This window comes from Staurois parvus, unplaced genomic scaffold (assembly GCF_062004578.1).
Source record: "Staurois parvus isolate SC_StPar_1 unplaced genomic scaffold, SC_StPar_1.0 ptg001302l, whole genome shotgun sequence".
In the NCBI taxonomy this organism is placed as follows: domain Eukaryota; kingdom Metazoa; phylum Chordata; class Amphibia; order Anura; family Ranidae; genus Staurois; species Staurois parvus.
In genome coordinates, this window is record NW_028319098.1 from 6,065,045 (window position 1) to 6,089,503 (window position 24,459).

Here is a 24,459-nt window from a genome sequence, read left to right on the forward strand (position 1 = left end):
TATTGGGAACGGAAAGCCGATTGGTTTCTATGTAGAGCTGCACCAGATTTTGCACTCTCCAGTTTTAGTAAATCAACCCCATTTTTTCAAAACAAAACAATATTTTGTATGAGTGCATAAAGGAAACTTTCAGCCAAAGGCTCTAAAACCAATTGCAACTCTTAATACATTATCCCTAAGTATAACTGTAAAACTGGCTAAGTTTTTGCACCAATATAACTATTACATAGGAAATTTCTTGTTCCAAAACAAACCAAATGTCCTTATGTATAAACAACAAAGTCTTTTCATCAACATACAAAAAGACAAGAAAGCAGGCCCCAGAACACAAAAAAGGGATGCAATGTCTGTACTAGTTTCCACAATTTGCTGCGTCGAAGGTTGCCATACTGTGCAGCTTTGAGGTCATAAGGAAAGGTGAAAACTAGGGATGCACCGATGCCAAGTATTTTCAGGAGTACTCATGAAAATACTCCCGATACCTGAAACTGGTATTTTGCAGTGCGATTTGCGTCAATGGATGCAAATTGCACCACAAAGAATGGCATGCGGTTTGAACAGAAATGCGGTACGATTCCTGTTCTAATCGCATGCGGTTTCCCCACTGTTCCTGTGTGAACCCAGGCTTGTCATAGCCTGAGTTCATACAGGAGAACTACGGGAAGCCTGTAACAGACCCATGGGGGTTTATTTACTAAAGCTGGAGAGTCCAAAATCAGACTCCCTTCTGCATAGAAACCAATCAGCTTCTAACCTCAGCTTGTTCAATGAAGCTTTGGCAATGAAACCTGGAAGCTGATTGGTTTCTATGCAGAAGGGAGTCTGATTTTGGACTCTCCAGCTTTAGTAAATAAACCCCATGGTGTCACAGAACAGACACGACGATCAGCACAGGAGGCTGCATTCTCCTCTCCATGTATTCTCCGGTGGATATCTCTTTGTGAAGGGGGTGGCAGGGTGCTGGAACAAGAGACTGCTGTGTCCTCTCCGAGTGTCATCCCTGCAGGGAGAGGTCTGGGGATTTGAAATCTACACAGCTTTCTTTCCTCTCAGTGAAAGGATGACAGTACGGACTAGAGGCATCTGATTGATCAGCACATTCACTGTGCTGACCAATCAGAAGCCATCTAGCCCGTACTGTCATCTCTGCAAGGAGATGAGAGAAAGCGCAGGAATTTCAAATCCTCAGACATCTCCTTGCAGGGTTGGCACTGCAGACTTGTGGTCCAGCCCCCCACCACCCCCCTTCACAAACAGACATCCACCGGAGAATACATGGAGAGGAGGATGCAGCCTCCTGTGCTCATCGCCATGTCTGTGCTGTTGGAAGGAGCTCCAGCGACCTGTGTGACAGCTCCACCTCCAGCTAGGTACTGACTTCCTCACTGGCTACAACAAAGGACACAATGTGGTGGCACAGCAAGGCCATGCTGGACAGGATTCAGTACCTGCACTCCAGCAACCAGATTCTTTTCCTGGGAGAGCGAGACAACCCCATCTCCTCCATACACCACCCCTTCTTCTCTAGGGACAGGGGCCTCATCTTTAGACCATGCTGGCAGGCAGGTTTTGTGCCTAGGGTGCCAGGATGGGAAGGGGGGGGGGGGGCTGGGGGGAAAGTGTGTAAAATCAGAATCCCCAGCCACAGGGAGGTTTCTTGCACCACTCCTGTGTGAACTCAGGCTTTAACCGCCTCCCGCCCGCCATATAAGGAAATGTTGGACAGGCGATGGTTCTCTCGTTCTGGGAGGACATCATATGACGTCCTCTCATTCTAACCTAGCGTGTGCACCCCCAGGGGTGTGCAGTATGGCGATTGGTGGTGCGCTGTGTCCTTGGGACACAGCAGATCACCGATCGGCAGAAAGAGCCGATGACGTCGGCTCTGTCATGTAATCAGCTGTGTCCAATCACAGCTGATCGCATGTAAATAAGGAAATACTGGTTATAGGCATTCCTCTCCTCATGAGATGTCACACTGACAGCTCGTGAGGAGAGGAGAGCCGGTAATCGGCATTCCTTAGAGGGGAAATCTACACAGATCATCAGGGCACTGATGATCAGTGTAGCCCCATTAGTGCCATCAGTCAGTGTCCATCAATGCCATCTGTCAATGCCCATCAATGCCACCTGTCAATGCCCATCAGTGCACATCAATGCCACATATCAGTGCCCATCTGAGCTGCATTTCAGTACCAACTATCAGTGCCAGTCAGTGCCACCTATCAGTGCCAGTCAGTGCCGCTTATGAGTGCTGCCAATCAGTGCCACCTATCAGTGCGCGTCAGTGCCGCCTAAAAGGGCAGTGTCATGAGTACTGCCTTTCAATGCCCATCAGTGATGTCTGTCAATGCCCATCAGTGCCCCCTACCAGTGCCTCATCAGTGCCCATTAGTGCCACCTATCAGTGCAGTCTATCAGTGCCCATCACTGCAGCCTCATTAGCGCACATCAGTGAAGGAGAAAAATTACTCATTTACAAAATTTTATAACAGAAACTAAGAAAAAAAACTTTATTTTTCTAAATTTTCAGTTGTTTTTGGTTTGTTTAGCAAATAATAAAAAACCCAGAGGTGATTAAATACCACCAAAAGAAAGCTCTATCTGTCTAAAAAAAATGCTAAAAATTTCATATGAGTACAGTGTTGCATGATCATGCAATTGTCATTCAAAGTGCGACAGCGCTGAAAGCTGAAAATTGGCCTGGGCAGGAAGGGGGTGAAAGTGCCCGTAGACAAGTGGTTAACAAGCTTGGGTTCACACAGGAGTAGTGGGGAAAACCGCATGCAATTTGGACAGGAATTGTACCGCATTCCTGTTCAAATAGCATGCCATTCTTTGCCAGTTGCCAGTATTGGTAATCGGTATCGGTGAGTACTTAACCAAAAGTATCGGTGCCCGTACTCGCCGATCAAAAAACGGTAGCGGTACATCCCTAGTGAGAACAGTGTTTTTTTATTTAGCTTATACCTGATCCTTCTGAGCACAGATTCTTCTAGCACCAGTCAGCTCCGCCTCTAGATGGATTACTTGCTGCTCTAAACCAACAACATCTACTTTGTTCTTTTGTTGCAACGTCAGAATCTCTATCTGTACGGAACGCAAGGTCTTTTCTAGTTCTTCAATCTCAAGTGAGTAATTTTTCTGCTGGTCCAGCACTTTCATGGCTTCAGTTTTTTGATGCTCAATGATTCTCTGACATTCTTCTATCTTAGTATTTTTTTCATTTAGTTGACCACTTAGAAATGTAATCTCCTGTAAAAAAAAAATAAAAATAATTCAGCCATCTCTGTAAAATATGCCTGGAAGTTTTTTAAAAGTATTCAAAGAGTAATTCTTGGCAGTAGGTGAAAGCAATCGGTGAGCAACTAACACTAGAACATCAACATAAGGCATCATTGTACAGAGGCTTTTGTCAATGTGAATGCAAATAATTTCCTTGTAACTCAAAAGCAATGAAAACCTGACTGGGTTTCTGACTCTTCCCTAGTAACACCCTCAACAACTAAAACGCTATACCAAACATTTCTGATGCATCTGAAAAAATGCTACATTTGCCTTGGTTCTGAGTCTGAAGTCTATCTATGCAAGATGCTGTATGTAACCCACTGCAGCAGGTCATAGGAAAATAATAAAAGCCAGGTATACTTGTCAGGAAACGTATACAGCTAATGCTCCTTTTAATGTAACTAATGCACATTCCTGTGAAACTAATGTGCAACTAATGCTTGTGCACATGTGCCAGCACAGGCAAGTTTGGGCCAGTACTCAGTGCATACTGACATGTTGGCGCATCCGTGAGCACCAGCGCACATCAGTGCATGCCCATGCATGCACAGTCCCAGGAATGGTGCCAATCTGCCTATTTAAAGGAGACTCTGGTGTGTGCTAATTACTGGATGTTCTTCAGCTTGCCTGTGTTATGTGATCCTGTGCTCCTGTTTTTGCTGCCTGATCACTTGTTGCAGACACGGCTTGTTCCTGACCTTGCTCTGTGGATTTTGGATACCAACCTCGGCTCGCCTCTGACTACCCTCTGCTTGCTTCCCTGGTACTGATCTCAGCCTGCTACTGGAACTCGCTTTGCCTACTTCCCTGGAACTGACCTCAGCCTGCTACCTGACCACACGTCTGCCTTACCATGTATGACTCCCAACTAACCTGGACTATGTCACTGACCCTGGAAGTCACCTGCTACCAAGCTACTGGCACCCATGCTTCTTTGACCCTTGTACCTCTGTCACCACATTCATGAGTGCTCAGACAAGAGCCGCAAGGGAAGCCTACTCAATAACTTGGCCTCCAACCAAGGTATGTGACAATACTGTGGAGAAATGGTCTATACTATGGACACATTCAAGAATTGCTCTCATGAACCAAAAGGCACAGAAACAGTGTCTGAGAACAAGCTGTAAAGAACATTTTTTACTACAGGTGTCTCTATGGAGAGAAATGTTCATGACACAGAAGATGGGGACTGAATATTGTAATAATCAAGGTAAATACCAAGAGGATGGTAGGCCCAGATATAATCCTGCACCATTCCCTAACATTATTATTATTATACAGGATTTATATAGCGCCAACAGTTTGCACAGCGCTAATGCCTATGAAACAACAGATATGAACAAATTGATCCCTTCCTTATCAGTACTTACAGAAGGACATCACATGATTATGAAAAATGAAATCATTATTCTGAATAATAAAATTAGTCATACCATTCAACGCTCTCAGATTTATGTAATACGGCAAATTATAACGTGCAAAGTGCAGTAAAACATAGAAACCAATCACTGACATGACTCACAGCATTACTGTATTATAAAATAGATTCAAACTTCCTGCTTTAGGCATGCTCCTAATTTAAATAACTCTTAATTTTATTTAATATTTTGCATAAATTTATTACTAGACTAGAACATTGCAAAGTAGCTTACATGCTGGAGCTTCTGCAGCTGCAAAGCCTGGGCACTGTACTCTTCATTGGAATGGCTATGAGTAGACCTGTACTCCTTCAACTCAGAACAAATCTTTTTTATGTCACTTTCATTCTCCATGATCTGAAAAAATAATCAAACTTTGTTCTGTGAAAAACTGATTGACAGGTTAATTTAAACTACAGCTTGTTTTTCTACATGGCTCTTTACTAGGTAAAGCTGAGTATTTAACAATTATTCTACTTAGCCATTACAGAGATGCATGATAAAAAATACATTTAGAACATATAACAAAAGAGCATAGTATTTTTTTATATTAAATTCTCCAAAAAGTTCAAAGTGATCCTGAAAGTTTATTTATTTTATTTATAAAGTGAGAGTTGGACTCGACTTATCTTTGATTTATCATTTAATTGTGCTTTAAAGTGAGACTTGAACTATCAGAGCACCTCAAACCGGAATCAATTTTTAACATTCATGTTCAACATTCAAAGCAAACTTACCCATTCATCCATGTCTCTATGCTTTATTTTGTTCAAAAGTTATTTTGAATACAACCCCACCCTCAGCATTTTTACCCGTGGCTATCTTGAGTAAGGGAAGATGATTCATGTAGCATTTACATCCGGTAATCAATCTGTCCTTAGCTTAGGCATGCATGAATGAGGGATTGCCTAGCTAAGAAAGACCCTCTTCCCCTCCTCCAGATAAAATTAAAAAAAAATAATGATGTGTGGCTTAATCTAAAAGTCACAGAAGAGGATGCCTTGTTAATAAAGTAGAACAAAGGTAACAGCAGGCATTACACATACTAACCGGACCATATGTCTATGCTGTCTTTCTTTATCCATAAATCATTCAGTTGGTGGTGTTCAATCCTCTCTACTTTCTAATATTATCATTGCATTGATTTATAATAAATATAGCAACTGGAAGACCTGGAGGCACTATGTTGTACAAGTACCATCCAGGGGCGGACTGACAACTCATGGGGCCCCTGGGCAATAGGGGATCATGGGGCCCCTGTGTCCTCACCCACACTCAAACCACACCCAAAAAAGCCTATGAAAAGGTACCAGGGGCATCTCATGGGGCCCCCTACTGACCCTGGGCCCTCGGGCAGTGCCCGAGTTCCCAAATGGTCAGTCCGCCCCTGGTACCATCATGTATTGACAACTAGCATGCTGAAACTCCAAATCACATCCAATTATCTTCTGTGTTTTGAAAAATTCAAGACAAAATAACTGGGATTCATAGACATTTTCCCCAGCACCCATCTCTATCTTAGGACTTTCTACAATTAGCAGCTCCTGAAGATAGCAGGGATGATGTTAGTTAGAACTCCTACAGGAAGGATACAGGAATAGATGTTACTATGTGTGGCCCAAGAGTCACAGTACAAGAGGGCTAACAGTGGCTCACCATAAAAATCAAGCATATCCATAAAATGTTGCACACATTTTCAGACATACAGAAGACGGTACCTGTTTGGCTGCAACAATGGAGCAGAGCAGGGAAACCAGCATGTATGAAGTGTCAAACGACACTTTATACGACTGTTCATGCCAACACCGTTGTAAAATGTAGGTCAGAAGAAGAGTAGTGTCTTTTATAAAAGAGAGAAAAGTGTTATTGCAGGCATAACAGCTGGGTGCTCCTAAACACACTTAGTTTTTTTTGTGGGTGCAAAACATTGAAATCTAAGTTCACCAAAACAGCTGTCTCTGTGATGTAATATGAACACACCCGGCACCCTTGAATGCAGGCATAAGGACATGTAAAGTGGTAAACATTTGGCATATGCTACAGTATTACTATTGTGTGTATATGATACACTACCTGCTTTTGTAAATGATCAACCTTTTCTTTCATCATTCCAGCCAGCTGCTCGTACTGTTGGTACTGCTCTTTGTTCAATTTAACATCGTCCTTGGAGGAATTCAGCTCTGCAGTTAACTGGTCAATCAGGTGTTCAAAGGTTTCTACCTGGTCGCTCTTTTCCTTATACTGACGCTGAAGAATCGATACTTCAGCTTCCAGGCTCTGAATGGTTTCCTTTTTGTTGGCAATCTAGCAAAGAAGAAACAGAGAAAAGAGATACTTTCACAAATTTAATGGTGCTTTTATGCAATAGAACATACTTTTTCTATCTTATTTTTAAAGATACCATGGGTTCTCTTTCTTTTCTCAGTTACTGCACCACACACATTAAACTTTAATGGTACTGGCACTTGTTAAATTAAAATGTGCAAAAAACACTGATCCCCTGAGACTATAGATCAGCTTCTGGCATTACTGCACTGAATTAAAAGCTGGTTATTTTTTAAATTAAATATGAGAAGCAAAATAACTATATATCTTAACTACACATACATATAGTATAAGGTAAATACACATATATTGTATGTTAAATTTTGATGTGGAAGTGTTGAACTCCCTGTCTGGTTTTTGCTCCATTTGTTCTGGTGGTAATTTTAAAAGGAAACTCCTGTTCCAGTGACAAAAGACTAAGAGTGAAGGACAATAGATAAACCAAAAAATACACATATAAAAATGCATTTGTTTACATATAGTCAAACAATAAATATTGCTTAAGGCTACATTATCATATTTCTTAAGCAATACAGCCTGGTCTGAGGCCCATTCCAGCCCTTGAAATGGATAAAGAGGAAAAGAAGAACAGCTGACAAACTAACCTTTCCTGGAGAAAATAATGCATGGGTTACTGCCAAAAGGAATTTGGTCTTCTGATCTACTCTAGAGGGGAGGATCATGGTTAAAGCCCAACTCTATGCTAACTTTTTAAACCTCCACCCCCAGGAGTTGTAAATATAAAAGAAAGAAGATTCTGCGGCTCTTGCTGCAACATTCACCTCCACTCCATTGTTGCCCCTTGCAGTAATTCCTTTCCTCTAGATGTTCAGTCCTCTGGTTTGAGACTCAGTGACATTCAACTCAGAAGAATAAGGATATCCTGTGAGTGCAGGGGTCATGGATTCTAGCATTCACACGGCCCCCAACACTCACAATGCAAGAATGCTTGGAGTGAAGCTGATGTCATCACGTCAGCAATGCTCTCTTCATCACTGTAAACCGCCCAGCACCAAAGAGAAAGAATACTCTGCTTATCACATAACCGGCCAGGTGTACATTTAGAAAAGGTAAGTATGAAAAAAAAAAAGATTAAATATGTTCAGGAGAGGTCTCCCAGGGAGAAGAAGTTGAGTTTTTAAGAATGACTGACTGCACAAGTCACCAACTATCCTCCAACTAAAATGTGGACATTGCGATATACGCAAAAATACGTGCTAAATGCTTACTCTCATTGCTTTTATCGTTAGTTTCCCTAGACCAGGTCAGGTACATTCCTGGCAAAGAAGCCAGATACTATACCACTAAAGCTCTTAATCTCCCTCACTGTCTGACTATGCAGAAGCAACAGGAAATCCTCCTTTCTTTAGACACTGAGAAGGAGTTCAACAAAATGGCCTGGGACTACATGACAACAGTTTTATGTCGGTCTTGGATCTCGCATATACAACAGTATCCAAGCTTTATAATCATACCTGAATGAGAGTCAATAGCCTCCTGTCAAATGGCTTCAACCTAAGCAACGGCTGTCCCTTGTCCCTTTTGATCGTTGTGCTAACCCTTGAACCCTTCCTTAACAGATTATGGGCAAACCCCAATATCAAAGGCTTGACTGTAAAAGACTGGGAGAACAAAGTGGCTGCTTTGTCAGATGACTTCCATCTCTTCCTCTCAGAGCCCCACATCACACTGCCCAATACTCTGAAGGTTCTTGAAAGGTTTACAGTGTTATCAAACCTGAAGGTGAAGTATTCGAAGTCTCATGCGTTAAAGGATACATTCACCTTTCATAACATGTTACACCCATATTCAGGGTATAACATGTGACATGTTAGGAAATGAACACCCCCCCCTTCCCCCTTAGCGGCTGTCGGCTTATAGTTCTCAATAACTACCACGGCACTAAGTGAGTTCATTGAGTATTTCTGTCAGTAAGTGCAGGTTTACCCGTACAAAGTACGAGCAAGCAGACACACTGACAGTCTGCAGGAGACCTGCATGGCATCAGTGATCTGCAGATCGCTAGTGCAATGCTTTATAAGCTGCTCCTACAACAAAAAATAATAAATGCACATTTATTTACCAGAAAAATAATGTGCATCTATTTTTTTGTTGAAAGGTAAACTTATTTAACTACCGTATTTTTCGCTCCATAAGACGCACCTGACCATAAGACACACCTAGGTTTTAGAGGTGAAAAACAAGAAAAAAAAATATTCTGAACCAATGGACTGCAGACATAGTACAGGGGATGACCAGAGACTGCGGACACAGTACAAGAGATGACCAGAGACTGCAGACATAGTACAGGAGATGACCAGAGACTGCGGCAAAGTACAGGGGATGACCAAGAGACTGCGGACATAGTACAGGAGATGACCAGAGACTGCAGAAACAGTACAGGAGATGACCAGAGACTGCGGACACAGTACAGGAGATGACCAGAGACTGCGGACACAGTACAGGAGATGACCAGGCACTGCGGACACAGTGCAGGAGATGACCAGAGACTGCGGACACAGTGCAGGAGATGACCAGAGACTGCGGACACAGTGCAGGGAATGACCAGAGACTGCGGACAGTGCAGGGGATGACCAGAGACTGCGGACAGTGCAGGGAATGACCAGAGACTGCGGACAGTGCAGGGAATGACCAGAGACTGCGGACAGTACAGGGAATGACCAGAGACTGCAGACAGTACAGGGGATGACCAGAGACTGCGGACACAGTACAGGGAATGACCAGAGACTGCAGACAGTACAGGGGATGACCAGAGACTGCGGACAGTGCAGGGAATGACCAGAGACTGCAGACAGTGCAGGGAATGACCAGAGACTGCGGACAGTGCAGGGAATGACCAGAGACTGCAGACAGTGAAGGGGATGACCAGAGACTGCTGACCTTTGGGGAGGGAGGGGGAGCGGGTACCTGAATTTGACAGGTACCCGCTCCCACTTCCGCGGAGTTGCCTTCCCTCTTCTTCCCGGGCCGGCTTCTGTGACAGCCGGGTGCCCACTGCGCAGGTGCAAGAAGCGCTTCGCTTTGTGAATGGCCCGGCGCCTTCTGTGACCTTTCATGTGTCCCAGAAGACACCGGATCATTCACAAAGCGCAGCACATGCGCAGTGGGCACCCGGCTGTCACAGAAGCCAGCGCGGGAAGACTGTGCAGCGCTGGAGCGAGGAACAGATAAGGCCCTGCAGGAGAGAACAGCTGAGCGGCCGGCCCGGTATTCTGACATGGTGGCGGCAGAAATACCGGACCGGCCGCTTTACATTCGCTCCATAAGACGCACTGACATTTTCCCCCCTTTTTGGGGGGGAAAAAAGTGCGTCTTATGGTGCGAAAAATACGGTACTTGTACTCCTGAAGATTTACCCCCCTTCCTGACCAGGCCATTTTTTGAGTTACAGCGCTGCGTTACTTTAACTGACAATTGCACGGTCATGCAGCGCTGCACTCAAATGAAATTTACATCCTTTTTTCCCACGAATTGAGCTTTCTTTCAGTGGTATTTGATCGCCTGTGAGTCTTTTATTTTTTGCGCTATAAAAAAAAGACCGACAATTTTGAGGAAAAAAAACAATATTTTTGACTTTTTGCAATTAAACATATCCAGTAAAAAAAATGTAAAAAAATCTAAATTTTGTCATAAATTTAGGACAAAATGTATTATGCTAAAAAAAATCCCAATACGTGTAAATTAATTGGCTTACGTGAAAGTTATAGTGTTTACAAACAGCAGTATATATACTGGGATTTTTTTTTTTTTAATTTTCACTAGTAATGGCAGCGATCAGCAACTAATAGTGGGACTGTGGCAGGCATTCTGACACTGGGGGAACTGAATTGGTGTCACTGACATCCCCAGTGACACCAATACAGTGATCAGTATTTAACCACTTCCCGACCGGCCGTTGTATATAAACGGCCGGACGGTGGCACTGCAGGGTCGGGTGGCCGTCTATAAAGCTCCCTGGGAGCGCGCAGCACCGCAATCCGGTGCCCGCTGTGTCCTCCGGACACAGTGAAACACCGATCGTCAGACGGGACCTCTGTACGAGGTCCCGATCATATGATCACTGATTGGCCAATCAGTGATCACATGCAAAGTAGTAAGCAAGATGTCACTTCTGACATCATTGCTTACTATGTGTGAAATCTGTGAATGATCACAGAGGTCACATGGTACAAGGCTATTCACAAAAGCCTTGTACCATGTGACAAGCTGTGACCAATCACAGCTCATTCAGTTCTTCTCAATGAGTGCAAGAATGCACACAGAGAGAAAGAGAAATGATTGCTTTTACATCCTATATGGGTGTAAAAGCAATCAGTGTAAAAAAAAAAAATCTTCATCACCCCTCACAAGTAGTACAGTGTCACCATGGTGACACTGTACTGCTAGGGTGACAGTATGTAAAAAAAAAAAAATAAAAATAAAAAATAATAATATAAAAAAATAAAATAAAAATGTAAAAAAAAATGTTTAAAAATTATAATTTTTGCTTATAAACTAATTTGGATTTTTTTTTTTTTTACTAAAAAGATAACGGAATAAATTTTGGCTAAGATTTATGATGAAATATTATTTATTTGCAAAATTTTATTAAAAAAAACACTTTTTTTCAAATTTTTTGGACATTTCATTTACATAGCAAAAAAAATACAAATCCCAGTGGTGAATAAATACCACCAAAATAAAGCTTTATCTATCTCAAAAAAATGGTAAAAAATTAATTTGGGTACAGTGTTGCATGACCACGCAATTGTCATTCAAAGTGTGATAGCGCTAAAAGCTGAAAATTGCCCTGGTCAGGAAGGGGGTAAAAGTGTCCGGTCTGGAAGTGGTTAAAAAAAAAAAAAGCACTGACACTTTACTAATGGCACTGGGCAGGAAGAGGTTAACATGAAAGGTGATCAAAGGGTTAACTGTGTGCTGTTTTACTATAAGCTGTGTCCATGTACTCTCACTGTAAGCACACTTCTTTGGATGGCTGTGCTGTGCACAGCCATCCAAAGCAGTGTGCATGAGCTGACAGGGAGGAGAACTGTTTTGTTTACAAACAGTTCTCCTCCCTGTCGGAGATGCTCGGCAATCACTGGGCGCCAACGAGTAATCACCGGCTGGGACCCAGTGATTGATGGTGGCATGGGTAGGGCGTGCCCCCTACCCGGAAATGCAAAATCACATATATATATATATGGGATTTTGCGCACCCGAGCCACCTTGTAGCAGTATTTCTGCTATAGGGTGGTCAGGAAGCGGTTAAAAAGCAAACAAAATTTTGTTTCCAACAGTGGTTTCTCAATGTGGAAAAAATGTACCCTTCACATGGAAGCTTGATGCTATAACATACCTTGGGATACAAATCCCAGCCAACTTCTCAGAGTTATACACAAAGAACTACCTATCTGAGTTGGATACTATATGCTTAGATCATAGGAAATGGAGTGCACTCAGTTTATCCTGGTTTGCGCTAGCTGCCTTAATCAAAATCATTAAACTTCCTAAGCTGCATTTTTATATGTAGACAGTCCTGATACAACTTTCTTTTTTTCAGCGTATTGACAAGAAGTCTGTACAAGGGCCTGTTACTGTATAGCTAACAGCATAATTCTGTTTCCAACATATTATTTCTGGTTGCCAAAGTGCCAGGGACTTAAAAAACTGTCACTCTTGTATTAAGTGCATTTTTATGACTTAAATGAGACACATTCATAATACTTAATGAAGATATAAATTAGATTGTCATCGCCATGCAATGTTACAGATTGTTATGAATGGAAACACTGTAACAATCACGGCATCACTGCCCCTGAGCATTGCTGCAGTTATGCTGGGACTCCTGCCCAGATTTTTGCCTTGCTCTGAATATTTCTAATTTCTTGCGTCTTAATCAAGTTCACAAATTAACACAATCATCTGATTGTTCCTTTTCATAAAGTCTATCCTTTAGATTGCAACTTAATGATGCTGGGGTAAGGTGACAGGGGAATTCCCTGCAGAACTAACACTGATGTAATGAATCTTGGAAATGTGGATTTCCTAGCCTGAAAGTTTGTTTAAAATATACCAATTAGGTTCACTGCAAGTCATGAAGTCAAGTACACAATATATGTGATTACTAAGTAATCCATAGAGCAGTGTTTTCCGACGTGTATAACACATACCTCTAGAATGATACACATGCCCTTACACATGGCACATGCTCTTACACGGATATATAACACAATAATTTGGGCTCCTTTAACTGCCTAGGTGCTGTCAGCTTGTAAGCACAAAAGTGGGCTAGAATTGTCCACTACTGAGGGCTCTGGTTTGGAGACAGCAGTGTCTTTATTAATCAAATTCTGTGTTGGATCTCTAAAGCTTGGTGTATAGTATGTATTTTTTCTAACAATTAGCATTAAGGCAGTTTTAAAGGCCATGGAATATAGTGTATGGTTTTTTAAGCATCATTTGGAGCAGTGTTCAATGTTATTTACTGTTGCTTTGCAAATATCTCAAATTGAAAACATGTAAAACACATGGTAAACACATCTCAAATGCAGCAAAAATAATTAAAAGAAAGAAAATAAAAGTATGCTATGTTTGACTTGCTTCTGAGTCTTACACATGGCTAAACAAACACTATGGTGACATGGAAAGAAAGAGACCCCTGGACACAGGGCGAGGTGACAGCACAGAGGATCAGGAGCCAACCACAACAAGGTCACCATTTATTAAAAAAAGTCCTTGCAAAGCAAAACATTTAAACGTACCTGTTTTGCTACCCGAACCATCAATATTTGCTTGTTTTGTAGATATACATTTGTTGAAACTAATCCAGCAATCCTTTTGGTGGCCCAACCTGAATCAAGACTGTAGAGCCTATGTGAAATCATGCACAGTGTGTCTACGTAACAAGGGAGACAAAACCAAGGCTTGGGGGTTACTGAGGCCCTGCCCATTCCTGATCGTCCCTGGGAGAGGGTCGCAATAGACTTCATTGTGGACTTACCACCCTCTGAGGGGTTTACTACCATTCTGGTAGTAGTGGATCGGCTATCCAAGATGGCCCACTTCTTAACAACGGTGGGTACTCCATCTGCGCCAGAGACTGCACTGCCCTTCATCAAAGAGATTGTCAGGTTGCATGGTCTGCCCAGTGATATTGTCTCAGACCGAGGGGTGCAGTTTACTTCCAGGTTCTGGAGAGCCCTCTGCAAGGCCCTGAACATAGAACTCTCATCCGCCTATCATCCCCAGAGTAACGGGCAAACGGAGCAAACAAACCAGTCTTTGGAGCAATACTTACGGTGCTTCTCTACTTTCTCCCAGGATGATTGGGCATCCCTGCTCCCATTGGCAGAGTTTGCCTACAACAACTCAGTTCATTCTTCCACAAACCAGTTGCCATTTTGGGCCAACTATGGATTCCACCCTTCCTCCATACCTGACACCATTCCTGAAGCTTCAGTACCCGCAGTGCAGGACAGACTCTCCATGCTACAGGACAACTGCAAAGTCCTCCGAGAGTCTATACTGAAATCCCAGGATGATTATAAGAAACACTACAACAGGAAACGGAGAGGAATCCCTCCTCTGAAGATTGGAGACAAAGTTTGGCTATCAACTGCAAATCTAAAACTCCTGTGCCCGTCACGTAAGTTGGGTCCAAGGTACATTGGCCCTTTCCAGATCAAGAGGGAAATAAATCCTGTGGCATTTGAGCTGTCTCTTCCGGAATCATACATGATCCACCCAGTTTTCCATGTCTCCCTACTCAAGCCAGTTGTTCCTGATCTTTTTCCAGGGAGGGTAGAACCACCTCCTCCGCCGATAACAGTTGGGGAGGAGACGGAATACGAGGTTGAAGCAATTCTGAACTGCAGAAAGCGGGGAAGACAAATCCAGTACCTGGTCAGATGGAAGGGGTACCCACTTGAAGAAAGTTCCTGGGAACCAAAAGGGAATATACATGCCCCCAGGCTTCTCCAAGAATTTCATTCCAAGTGTCCTGAAAAGATGGCCCAGGTGGGCATCCAGAGGCTACCCTTTAGGGGGGGCACTGTCAGGGTCCTGTCCACAGCAGAAGTTCTGGCGTTTCTGCCAATAGTCTACATGGCCACAAAAGGACACATCAGCCTCAGTCTGGTGCCAGACGGCTTTTATAAGGAGGCTCATCACTTCCTCTGGTTGCTGGATGATCTCTAGCTCCCCGTGGTTTGTTCCCGTTTCCTGTGGCTTGTGACTTCCTGATTCCAACCCGGCTTGTACTTGGACTTGTCTGCTCTACTGACCCCCCTGATCTGACCTCGGCTTGGCTAAAGGATACTCTCTCTCTCTTGCTCCTCCGTATATGACCTCAGCTATCCCACCTGACCACGTATGTTCGGTTTCCCACCCGGTACCTGACCTTGGCTCAAACTGACTAACCAGCAAACATCCAAATCCCGGAAGGCTTGCATACCACGCACAGGCGCCTCCAGTCTGCAGACCTATCCCTGTGCACCAGCTGTGCTCCTGAGTGGACCACCAACCAGCACTCCTACAGGCGACCTGTGCAACTATGGGCCTGACTCCCGCTGTCACACTCTCAGGGAAGTCCGGAACTTAGCTGCAAGGGAAGCCCTCTCTCCATTGGCCTCCATCACCAGGTATGTGATACAGAGCTAACAATATGACAGGTACATTCAACATGAAAGTGATACAAAGGTGAATATCACAAACAGCTGGTGTCCTCAATACGAGGGTCAATACGAGAGTCATGAATAACAAAGCATAGTTAGTAAAAACCTAACGTGTTCAAGGTACACAGAAAATGATTCATGTACATAAATTGTCGAGTATCATGTGACACGATTCAAACCAGTTATGAGATCAGAAGTTATACAGGTTGTAATTAGAGATGAGCGAATTATTCAAAAATTCGATTCGGCTGATTCGCCGAATTTGAGGAAGAAATTCGATTCGATGCGAATTTATTCGCTACGAATTCAACTTATAAAAGGCTTTCTAGGCTTCAGAGAGCCTTTAAATTAGTGCAGAACACTGTACCTTTAATTTAAATGCCCTTGGAGATGAGGAAGGAGAAGGAGAAGGAGAAGGATGAAAAGAAGGAGAAGGATGAGAAGAAGGAGAAGGATGAGAAGAAGGAGAAGGAGAAGGAGAAGGATGAGAAGAAGGAGAAGGAGAAGGATGAGAAGAAGGAGAAGGAGAAGGATGAGAAGAAGGAGAAGGATGAGAAGAAGGAGAAGGAGAAGGATGAGAAGAAGGAGAAGGAGAAGGATGAGAAGAAGGAGAAGGATGAGAAGAAGGATGAGAAGAAGGAGAAGGATGAGAAGAAGGATGAGAAGAAGGAGAAGGATGAGAAGAAGAAGGATGAGAAGAAAAAGAAGGATGAGAAGGAGAAGAAGGATGAGAAGAAGGAGAAGGATGAGAAGAAGGAGAAGGATGAGAAGAAGAAGAAGGATGAGAAGAAGGAGAAGGATGAGAAGAAGGAGAAGGATGAGAAGAAGAAGAAGAAGGATGAGAAGAAGGAGAAGGATGAGAAGAAGAAGAAGAAGGATGAGAAGAAGGAGAAGGATGAGAAGAAGAAGAAGGATGAGAAGAAGAAGAAGGATGAGAAGAAGAAGAAGGATGAGAAGAAGGAGAATTCCAAGCCGGCAAAAAGTGTATCTGCAGAGCTCCGCTATTTCTTAGCGGAGCTCTGCAGATACACTTAGCGGAGCTCTGCAGATACACTTAGCGGAGCTCTGCAGATACACTTTTTGCCGGCTTGGAATTCTTCTTATTTTCATCCTACTTCTTCTTCTTCTTCTTCCTCATCCTCATCCTCAGAAGAAGAAGAAGAGGATGAGGATGAGGATGAAGAAGAAGAAGAAGAAGTAGGATGAAAAGAAGAATGAAAAGAAGAAGAAGAATGAAAAGAAGAAGAAGAATGAATAGAAGAATGAGAAGAATGAAAAGATTCTTCTTCTTTTCATTCTTCTTTTCATTCTTCTTCTTCTTCTTTTCATTCTTCTTTTCATTCTTCTCATTCTTCTTCTCATTCTTCTTTTCATTCTTCTTCTTCTTTTCATTCTTCTTTTCATTCTTCTTCTCATTCATTCATTCTTCTTCTTCTTTTCATTCTTCTTCTTCTTCTTCTTCTTCTTCTCATTCTTCTTTTCATTCTTCTTCTTCTTTTCATTCTTCTTTTCATTCTTCTTCTTCTTTTCATTCTTCTTCTTCTCATTCTTCTTCTTCTCATTCTTCTTCTTCTTCTTCTCATTCTTCTTCTTCTTTTCATTCTTCTTTTCATTCTTCTTCTTCTTTTCATTCTTCTTCTTCTCATTCTTCTTCTTCTTCTTCTCATTCTTCTTCTTCTTTTCATTCTTCTTTTCATTCTTCTTCTTCTTTTCATTTTTCATTCTTCTTTTCATTCTTCTTTTCATTCTTCTTTTCATTCTTCTTTTCATGAAGAAGAAAAGAAGAATGAAAAGAAGAATGAAAAGAAGAAGAATGAAAAGAAGAATGAGAAGAAGAATGAAAAGAAGAAGAATGAAAAGAAGAATGAGAAGAATGAAAAGAAGAATGAGAAGAATGAAAAGAAGAATGAAAAGAAGAAGAAGAAGAATGAAAAGAAGAATGAAAAGAAGAAGAAGAATGAAAAGAAGAAGAAGAAGAATGAAAAGAAGAAGAAGAAGAATGAAAAGAAGAAGAAGAATGAAAAGAAGAATGAGAAGAATGAAAAGAAGAAGAAGAAGAATGAAAAGAAGAATGAAAAGAAGAAGAAGAATGAAAAGAAGAAGAAGAAGAATGAAAAGAAGAATGAAAAGAAGAAGAAGAATGAAAAGAAGAAGAAGAAGAATGAAAAGAAGAATGAAAAGAAGAATGAGAAGAATGAAAAGATTCTTCTTCTTCTTTTCATTCTTCTTTTCATTCTTCTCATTCTTCTTTTCATTCTTCTCATTCTTCTTCTCATTCTTCTTCTCATTCTTCTTCTTTTCATTCTTCTTTTCATTCTTCTCATTCTTCTTTTCATTCTTCTTCTCATTCTTCTTTTCATGAAGAAGAAAAGAAGAATGAGAAGAATGAAAAGAAGAATGAAAAGAAGAAGAATGAGAAGAAGAATGAAAAGAAGAATGAAAAGAAGAATGAGAAGAATGAAAAGAAGAATGAATAGAAGAAGTATTCCAGTACAGCAAAAAGTGTATCTGCAGAGAGCTCCGCTATTTCTGACAGTTCTCTGACAGTTCCAGCGGTTGACAGCGGTTGAAACATTGTATCTATTTATTTCCGAATAAAAACATCTGTATCCTAAATGGAAACAAATAGATACAATGTTTCAACCGCTGTACATGTGAAGGAACTGTCAGAGAACTGTCAGAAATAGCGGAGCTCTCTGCAGGGACACTTTTGCCGGCTGATCGGGAAAAATCCGATTCGCGCACCCGAATTATGCAAATATTCGGATTCGACGCAAATCGAATTTTTCCTGAAATTCGAAACGAATTCCACTTCACCTGGTTCGATTCGCTCATCTCTAGTTGTAATCATGAGGGCGAAGGTGTCATTTTATTAAACAGAGATCAGCGGCTATCCTGAGGATTGTTGCGGATCTCCAATAATTAGTGGTTTAGGAAACAGAGATGATCAGCGGAGAACATGTGCTGAGCATCTCAGCACACAGATGGCCAGTATATGAAGGAGCGAAGTCAGCCCTTCACTGGCAATCTGTGTTCTCCCTCCAGATTCTCCAGCCCAGAGATGGAGAATCGGAGGAACCGCAAACGAAGCAGCGATAACTTACCGCTGCTTAGTAAACGGTGTTTGACTGATCTCTTACTGTAATCTCACGAGATTATAGTAAAAGCAGCCGTTTCCAGCGTTGAAAGCGTTTGTAGATCGCTTCTCCCTTCATTTTGAGAAGTGATCTACACCGCTTCATAAAAAGGCATTCAGAGGAGAACTGTTTCCTCTGAGAATGCCGGAGAACTGAGCAGCGGTCATTTACTGCTAAAAGGACACCAAAGATGGTGCCCAGCTGCCAGGTTGTTGCATTAACTAATCACAAGCAAGAAAGCAGATGAAGAAGGAAAGCAGAACAAAAGCTAGAAAAGGCTAAAGAAAAGAAAGTGTAGGTGAAGGAGGAGGAAGGAAGAGTCCTGGGGGGTCTGCAATGCCAGGTTGTTAGATCGACAAAAGAGTGTTATCAAATCGAGATGGCTGAGTATGATTTATCCAGGGTTGCCAGACTCAAAGAAATTTCTCATGAGTATCTTAATACTATGGCTGTTCATTTTTTACCACAATGTCATTCATTCGGTTTTTAACAGCTTCAAAGATGAGAATGAGTTATCCTGGGTTGAGAGACTCGAATACATTTCTGATGAGTATCTGACAATATGACTGCTAATTTTTCATTTACCATAATGCAATCCATTCTGTTTTTAGCAGCTTCAAATCTGAGGGTCAGGGTTTTCCAGGCTTTAGCTATGGTCAATTTGGTAGCTGTGAAAAGGTAAATTGCCAGTTGGCATTCAGGGAGAAGCAATTCCGCAATCGGTTTACTGAAAAGGGCCTCATAGGGGATCCTCTTGAGATCTGTATGTAGCAGGGTGCAGAGTAACGCATAGACCCTTTCCCAAAGTCTGCATACCTTTGGGCAGGACCACCAGATTTGGGTCATCATGCCTGACTGTGGACATCCCCGAAAGCAGTTCGGCGGTTAAACAGGAATAAAGCATGCCAGCCTATCCAGCATGTAATACCATCTGTATAAGAGTTTATAAGAGTTTTCCAGTGTAAACACATTTTTAGAGCTTTTAGATATTGCCAATTTCATAATTAGTCCTCTGGGTCGTGCCACTCCCCCAGTTCCCATTGTTGCTGAAATTGTCTTAGTGGGGTTTTTTGGAAGTTATTATTGAGGAGTAAATCAATGAAATAAGGCCTGAAGAATGAGGTTGTGCCCTACATAAAATTTCAAATGGGGTTAGTGTATAGGGTGTGGGCAAATTTCTAGGTAGCTGATAGAGAAAGTGATGGAGTTGAAGGTATCTGTAGTGCTCCCGTAACAGGAGATTATGAGAAGATCTGAGAGCATCAAATGTAATGTGTAGTAGGGGTAAGGAGTGAGAGTATATCATGGAACCCATGGTCAGTCCACCAAGAAAATTGCTTTGGATTATCAAAACCCAGAGTGAACAGTGGCAATGGTAAGTGGGGTGAGATCAGGCCAGCTGAGTATTTGATTGAGTCCCACATTCGCAAAGTGTGTGATAAAATTGGGTTGAGCAATGATGGGCAGTGCTGCATTGGAAGCCAGGGTAAGCAGGATAAAAGGTATGGGGTGTGAGTCCACTAAATCTATGGTGGCCCATAATGGGAGGTGGTGGGACTCATGTAAATGAGACAAGGAGGTAATAGTGGCTGACAGATAATAGGCCTGAAGGTTCGTAACTGAGAGACCACCATTCATTTTACAGGCAAACAGTACCTGCTTGTTGATACTAGGTCTGGAAGATCCCCAAATGAATTTAAATAATTTACACTGGTGGATGCGCAAGTGGGAGGGGACTGAATCTGATAGGGCTCAAAAAACATACAGAAATTTTGTATGTAAGACATGCGGATGGGAGTTATCCTGCCAAACCAGGACAGTGGAAAATGAGACCATGAGGACAACAGCTCAGTCAGGGTTTTAAACAGAAATGGGAAACTAGCCTGGTAGAGTCCTTCATAGGGCGGAGTATTCGAACGCCAAAGTATGGTAAGGCAGTGGACCATTGAAAGGGGAAGGATCTATTCAGGTCGGCCAATTCGGAAGATGAAAGATTAAGAGACATAGCCCTGGACTTGGCAGGATTAACACAAAGACCAGAAAGTGATGCAAAACTGTCCAGAACAGAGAATACGTTTGGTAAGGAAATTCTGGGTGAGGTCAGGGTCATAAGTATGTCATCAGCAAATAAGGATAGTTTATGGGAGGTGCCTGCTACTGAGATTCCTTTGATATCCGGATGGGCCTGAATCGCATCAGCCAGGGGTTCCAATGCCAAAATAAACAAAAGTGGAGACAGTGGACATACTTAGCAGGTGTCCCTGCATATAAGAAAAACAGATGATTCAAAAACATAGTATTTAAAGTGGTTCTAAAGGGTCAAGGTTTTTTACCTTCATGCAAAAAACCTTCTGTGTGCAGCAGCCCCCCTAATACTCACCTAAGCCCCCTCTCGATCCAGCGATGTGCACTGGAGTCTCAGCTATCCCAGAACTCCCTCTTTTCATTGGATGAGAAAGAAGTGGGAGCCATTGCTGGCAATCACAGCCAGTGAGCCAATGAGAAGAGAGTGGGGGCGGGCCGAGCTGCAGCTTCATGTGTGAATGGACACATTGAGCAGTGGGTCCCCTGCTTGTCACTGCGGAACAAAACCAACCTGGTCCTTTTTGATTAACCAGACTAAGAAGGTATTTAGTTGGTATGTTAAGATTTTCATAAGTATTTTCATGTGGATATTGAGAGCAATGGGCCTAAAATTAGCCCGGAGGAGTGGTCGTGGTCTGGTTTGGGAAGCATTACAATATTAGCAGTCAGTAAATTCAGAGTTAGAGATGCACTCTTTTTGATAGAATTATATAGATTCGCCAACTAGGCAGCGAGGACGTCGGCCAATTTCTTGCAATACAATGCCGTGTATCCATCATGGCCTAGTCGTGCATCAGGGCCCATGTATCCATCAGGCCAAAGGTCTAGATCAGTGCAGATCGGATCTAGCCATTTATGGTGTGAGAGGGTGGGGGATTGTTTAAATTTTGCAGGAGCATTTCCAGCTGTGCCTCTAACTGGCGTTGTTTGAGTTGTTGGTTGGGTTTATGTTTAGAGGCTAGCTGGATAATATGACCTCTAAGGACAGCTTTATAAGCTTCCCAAAGAGTGACAGGAGAGGACACTGACCGTAGATTGAGCCAAAAAGACTCTGTAGATTTCTGTAGTAGGTCAGCTTGTATTTCCTTCAGTGACAGGAGGCAGTCGAGGTAAATTTTTAATAACATTCAATTGCAATGTGACTTGTGTTGCAACTGTATACACTATATAATTTTATATTTTTATTTGCCATTTAATTTTCCCATGAAAGTGGAGTTACCCCTTAAAAATGTATGTCCCTGCATTATTGATATCAATCTGGAAGGAGCGGTAAGAAATATTTTTCTCAAACATATTTGAAAATCAAGAAATCAGTAATTTAAAAAAAAACTACAGCTAAATTGCAGGGTAAGCAGCATATTTATTTAAACACAGTTTTTATAAGAAGGGTTGCTTTCCTTGTTTCCTGGATTATAAAAATGTTTTTACAAATTTGTCGATGCAAGTTCTTTAGAGAGTAAAGTCTCAAATATTTAATTTTACACATACCTACCAAATACTAACTGGAAGTATACTCTGTAGTGTCTAAACAATATATGTACATTTAAAAAGGGGAATATGCTTCCCCCTCCCCCTCGTGGCAGTGGAGCCCATATGTCGGACACGCATGAAGTGAAGTTATAAGGTAGTATTCAAACTTTTATGGCATATGCTCTTAGCTGTCAGCCACACTATGGCCTTAGATGGGCAGGCTGCTTAATGATGCAAGTGACACCACCTTGGTTGAGAGACACTTTTCATAAATGCTCCTGTACACTTGAAAAACCCCCTTAAAAGCTTCTGCCAAAAAAAAAATGAATACTTTAACATAATCATGACAGGACACAGTGAATACAAGCGTTCTACCCCTCAAATACAGTTCTGAGAAGCTACACAGGAAATAAAGCCATTGTTCATGATTTTGTTATATCATCCAAAAACCAGAAAAAAAAAAAGAAAGAAAAAAAGCAAAACAAAAAACAGCTCAGAAATTAGTGGAGAAAAACAGCCACAAAGTAAGTTATAAAAAAATACTTTTTTAACTCTATGCTATCTGATCAATGCAAATAATCTTGGTTTATTTCCTGAGCAACTGCTCAGTGCTCAGACTAGGATTGAACATTCTCTCAGAAATTTTTGCACGACTCTTCATTGTTATGAATTTTGTTGCAGTGTGTGGTTTATAGCTTGCATGTATGAAATGCGCTCTGTAATGTAGGTGTGTACCATTTGCATACAATCTGATACAAACCCAATTATATCTGGGCCATTCTGCTACAGGTAAGTCCGCGTTGAATTATGAACTGGGAGTGATAAGTGCGTGTGTGCGTGACAAATGCTCCTGACTTCAAAATGATCTTTAGGATTTTATTTTAATTTGTCCTGGATTTTAGTATTGACCACCTGAATCTTAATGCCTAATCTTTATTTGCATTTTAAAAATAATTCATAGTATATGTTATTATGGCTTTTAAATTATTTGTATGCAGCCGTTAAAATACCAACAATTATGGATAGTTCAATTTAATAAATAATATTCAGGCATTTTGTAAATATTTTCTGTAGTACATGTAGATGTACCAACAAATTAATATTAATGGTGAAGCGCTCAACTTATATAAAAGTGAAAATTATCTCCTGCCTAAATAATAATAAATTATTCCAAATATACAAACTAAATAATCGATCTAAACGAAATATCTAGTGCAACATCCCCACATATAAATTATACGCCCCCTGGTGGTATAGTGATGATCAATTAATGCCTCTTAAACTGTGCAAAGTGATACATATATCCAATTAAATAAAAACAATTAAATGAAAAATCAATTCAAAATTATTCGTGATGCCACACTGTGCAAAATAATAAAAGTGTTCAATGACTTCACTCCATGCTGCAATTGTGCTCCTCGTGATAATCTTGATGTGACTCCCCTCAATAATAGCCAAAGTGCCCCCTCACCTTCCACATTCGACCCTTGCGGGTCAAAAAGCTTTATATATAATATATCTCTGCCAGGTTTTTCCTCCTCCACTGCCTCCACCGACTTAATCAAGATCCTCCTCCAGGCAATGAGTTCCACTCAAATAACTCCCCTCACAATACGGACTCAGACACAGGGCGCATATGCAAGAAAAAGCAGACCTCCATAGTGCAACACTGTTTTAATGCACTCAGAGATATGTAGCAAAAACACACTCACATATCCTCCAACAGAGAGAAGCAGTCCCCATGTGCTATGGGTATATTCAGGTGTACAAAGATGGCGTCCGAACCCGGAACCAGAAGTACGTCACCCCTATGACCGGAAATACGTCGACGCGTTGCGCCACGATCACGTGGCTTCTTCAGGATCCTGGCGCAACGCGTCGACGTATTTCCGGTCATAGGGGTGACGTACTTCCGGTTCCGGGTTCGGACGCCATCTTTAATATTAATTTGTTTGCACATATCTTGAGGTATAAAGAATAGGTGATAGCAGCTAACTTTTGGTCACGAGGTTCTGTGGAGCGCAGGGGGGATTTTTGTAAGTTTATTCATGTAGATGTACC

The 24,459-nt window shown here is 41.8% G+C and overlaps 1 protein-coding gene across 1 annotated transcript in view; it reads right to left on the reverse strand.

Moving 5' to 3' along the window:
- The window catches only part of LOC149437173 (uncharacterized), a 510,919-nt gene that overhangs the window by 378,200 nt on the left and 108,260 nt on the right, over positions 1–24,459 (reverse strand). Inside the window, exons 8-10 of the mRNA XM_089661020.1 lie at positions 6,780–7,010; positions 4,941–5,063; positions 2,971–3,255 (exon numbers count right to left, since the gene is read on the reverse strand). Coding sequence (XP_089517146.1) covers positions 2,971–3,255; positions 4,941–5,063; positions 6,780–7,010 — 639 coding nt within the window. The remainder of the gene's footprint in view (positions 1–2,970; positions 3,256–4,940; positions 5,064–6,779; positions 7,011–24,459) is intronic.